This window comes from Nomascus leucogenys, chromosome 8, assembly GCF_006542625.1.
Source record: "Nomascus leucogenys isolate Asia chromosome 8, Asia_NLE_v1, whole genome shotgun sequence".
In the NCBI taxonomy this organism is placed as follows: Eukaryota; Metazoa; Chordata; class Mammalia; order Primates; family Hylobatidae; genus Nomascus; species Nomascus leucogenys.
The window spans coordinates 105,301,638-105,305,404 of NC_044388.1; the positions used below are offsets into that span (position 1 = coordinate 105,301,638).

Genomic DNA, 3,767 nt, shown 5'->3' on the forward strand with positions numbered 1-3,767 from the left:
TGATAACAAACTCAACTTAAAAAAAAAAAAAAATGGGAAAAAGGAAAGGAAAAAACTTCCCCAAGTTGCAGCCCGAGACATGCGGACGTGCGGGCGGAGGCGCGGGGCAGGGAGTGCGGGTGGCCCTGAAGCCCCCAGCGTCCCCCGGCTGCTTTCCCCGGCCACAGAGAGCTCAGACTCGAGGCCGACCAGGCCCTGCGCCTCTGCCTGGGCAGGAAATGTGCTGGAGGCTGGCTCCGCTTCCCGCTGGAGACCCCGGGGCGGCCAGTTCCGTGGGGGACAGGACCCCCCTGGAGTGGGGCCGGCCGAGAGACGCGCAGCACCCGCTTCATTCCCAGCCACCAACATCACCCCCCCTTTCTCCCACCGCCGACCTTGCGGATGTGGGTAGATCCCGCCCGCCCAGGCCCAAGAGAACTGGGGTTTACATGGGGGTGGGGGGGTCTCTCACCACACCTCTCTATCCTCTCTGACGCCCCCAGACAGATCTGAAAACAAGGCACCACCATCTTCTGTAATCGACTTTTTATTAAGATTATAAATTTAAACAATCTGAACAGTTTTACCCGGTGATATACAATTCAGTATGCACAAAAATACAGGGTAATGAGGGAAAAAGGCCGAGAAAGGAAGGGTTGGCAACTTGTTTTGGAGTCCACATGGTGCTGATGGCAGAGAACCGGAGGGGCTGCAGACGAACCCCACCTTTTTACAACAAAAGGCTTTTAAATTAAACAAATCTATCGAGCTGAAGACACAGGACGGGGTTCTCACAGGCTCGAACAATGCTGGTTTCATGAAATGCAACCGAAGGCTGAACCAAGGCAGTGCAACTTAGAAGTACACACACAAACACCACAGCTGACCAGAAACTTAGTGCAAAGTCTCCAACGCAGTCGGCGGTCCCGGCCCCTCCCTCCCCCGGGGCCGCCGGGGAGCCAGGTGAAGGAATTGACTTCCTTTTTTGTTTAGTGAGGACCGCAGTGCTGGGCATGATGGGAAATGTAGTCCGCCATGCCCGCCCCCAACCCCTTACCCAAACAGTGTCCGAGAGTGTCGGGGTGTCAGGCGCCACCCCCGAGTCCGGGAGACGGGTGGAGGAGGGGAGGAGAACGGAGCCAGAGGGGCGGGGAGAAGAGGGGTTCAAGACACCCGCCCCGGGAAGAAAAGAAAAAAAAGTTGAAGTGTTTTCATTTCTGCCTTCTCATTTTGAGAACTTTGGAGTCCGCCCCCAGAGAGGAAATGTGACCCAAACGTCCCTTTCGGAGATAGAGTTTGCCTTTGTTTTTGCTCAGAATTTCACAAGACCCATTCCTCACCCCACAGAGGGACTCGGGAGAGCGGAACGTCGGGCTTCCCGGGTCTGACAACTGATTGGAATCGGCTTCCCGGGTCCCGCGCCCTCCTGCGCTGCGCCCCCGGCGCGCCCCGGCGGCCAGGGCGCCCTGCCTCGCCCCCGGCTGCCGGGCACCTCCTCCGGGCAGCAGCCCTCCCTCACGTGGCAGGCTCCTCGCTAAACACCACTGCAATCACTACAATAAAAAGAAAAAAAGAGTAGGAGAAACACAAAGCATACTTAAATAGGCGCTTTTTCTCTCTGCAAAAATAAAGTCCAACATTTTAGATTTCTTTTTTTTATTTTACAATTTATAAAACATCAGCCGCCTGCCCCCGCTCGCCCCCAGCTCAGCCCCGAGTGGCCCGGCGCCCGCTCGTTCCTTCCTCTTGCCCCTTGGCCGAGTCTTTGTCTGGCCCCAGCCCCGCGGGGCCCTGGGTCCCTGTGCCCTCGGGGGTCCCTAGAAGGCGACAATGGCTCGAGTCCAGGCGCCGAGGCTGGCGAGCGCCTGCTTGGCGCACAGCTGCCCGTTGAGCGGCGGCGGCTGCTCCGAGGAGTCCGGCTGTCGGCTCACCAGCCCCGAGAAGCCGGAGCCAAAGATGGAGATCAAGTTTGAGATGTTGGACGCGTCCGGGGACGAGTCCGGGCAGAAGTCCTCGAAGCGGGCGCGCTTGCAGGGGGCGAACGGGGCGCCCCCGGGGGGCTCGGCCCCCAGCTCGCCCGCGTCCTCCTCGTCGTCTTCCTCCTCCTCCTGGCCAGGGTAATACTTGCGCTTGCAGCCGGCGGCGGACGCCAGGCCCGGTCCCGGAGCGCCCTGGCCACAGCAGGGGCAGTGGGCGGAGGCGCAGCAGTCCTGGTGCAAGTAGCCGTTCTCCACCGTGGTCACCACGTGAGTGTCTAGGTCCAGCACGGTGGTCTGGCTGCTGCAGTGCAAGCCGAAGTCCGAGGGGGTAGGGTATGCGCCCCGGTAGAAGCCGGGGGAGGAGGCGGGGGCCGGGGAGGCGGGCGGAGAAGCGGCGGCGGCCGGAGGGGCGGCCCCTGGGGGCGCGGAGCAGGCGGCCGGGGCGCGAGGGTCCCGCGGGCAGAGCGCAGCGGGCGCGGGCGGCGGCAGCGGCAGCGGCGCAGGACCCGGCTGCAGAGGCTCCAAGGGCTGCCCGCGGTGGGGCGCGCCGTGCGGCGGCTGGAGCGCAGCGCACCCGGGCAGCTCCGAGAGCGCCCCCGCGCCGCCCGCGGGCGCTCCGGCCGCCGCCGCCGCCGCGCAGCCCCTGGGAGCCGGGTGCTGGTGCTGGTGCAGCTGCTGCTGGAGGTGCAGCTGGTGGAGCTGGTGGAGCTGGTGCAGCTGGTGCCGGGCGGCCGGCTCGCGCGCCTCCGCGTCCCCGCCGCCGCCAAGTTGGAGCGGGCCGAAGTCGGCCGCGCTGGCCGGCATGCCAGGCGCCGCGTACGCTAGGTGCTGGTGCTGGTGGTGGGGCGGCTGCTGCTGTTGCTGCTGTTGCTGCTGCTGCTGGCGCCGGTAGAGCTCGGCGTAGCGCTCGCTCAGGTAGAGCTGGCGCGCGTTGCGGAGCACGTAGGACACCAGGAGGTTCTTGTGCAGCTTGATGCCGCCGCGCTGGGTTCGGGAGCTGTGGATCTTGCGCAGGGAGATGCTGATCAGGCTCTGGGCGTCCAGGGCGCACTCCATGCTCCCGCGGAGACGGCGGCAGAGGAGCCGCCGCCGCTGCTGCTGTTAACGCTGCTGCTGTTTCTGCCTCCCGCCGGCCGCCGGGGCGCGCCGGGCAGGGGTAACGGAGTCCGGGTCAGCGGTTCGGCTGCGCTCCGAGAGGAGCCGCCACCATGCGCTGCGCGCCGCCGCGGGCTCGCGCTCCCCAGACGGCGCCAAAGCAATGAGTCTCGGCCGGCCCCGGCCCCAGCTATTTAGCCGGCTGCCCGGGCCCCGCCCCACATGAGAAAAGCCAATAGGAGCTCTGATAGCCTCCTGAGTGACAGGCGCTGCCCGCCCCGGGGCTACTCGGCTGGCCAATCAGACCAAGGCGGTTCCTTTGTGCTATTCAAATACCGAACGGACCCCAGGCCTCCAACGCCGCTGCTGCCTCGAATGTTCTCCTGGGGCTGCCGCGCCGCGCGGGACTCGGAGCCGCCGGGGTCGCAGTCTGCAGCGTAGGTCTCCTGGCAGCGGCCACGTTGAAGCCCGCGGCTGCCCTCGCCTTAGGTCCCGGGAGCCGGGGGTCGGCTCACCTGAGTGCTGCGGCGACGGCTCCTCCCCTTTCCGCACGGCTGGGCCTCACCTGCTGCAGGTGCGCGCAGCTCACCGCTCCCCCGGCCGCGCGGCGCCTCCACCTGCCCACCTGTCGCCCCCCGAGTGACCCGCGGGAGTCAAGGCCTCTCTACAGGAGGCTGGTGGGGCCGCCGGCTTGACACTGGGGGACATCAAAGG

General features: G+C 65.5%; 1 protein-coding gene across 1 annotated transcript; it reads right to left on the reverse strand.

Moving 5' to 3' along the window:
• Nucleotides 1–510: 510 nt before the first annotated feature.
• IER5L (immediate early response 5 like) lies at nucleotides 511–3,216 on the reverse strand. The gene has a single exon (XM_030818003.1). It carries the CDS (start codon nucleotides 3,012–3,014, stop codon nucleotides 1,797–1,799), a length of 1,218 nt encoding a protein of 405 aa, XP_030673863.1. The 5' UTR covers nucleotides 3,015–3,216; the 3' UTR covers nucleotides 511–1,796.
• Nucleotides 3,217–3,767: the final 551 nt, after the last annotated feature.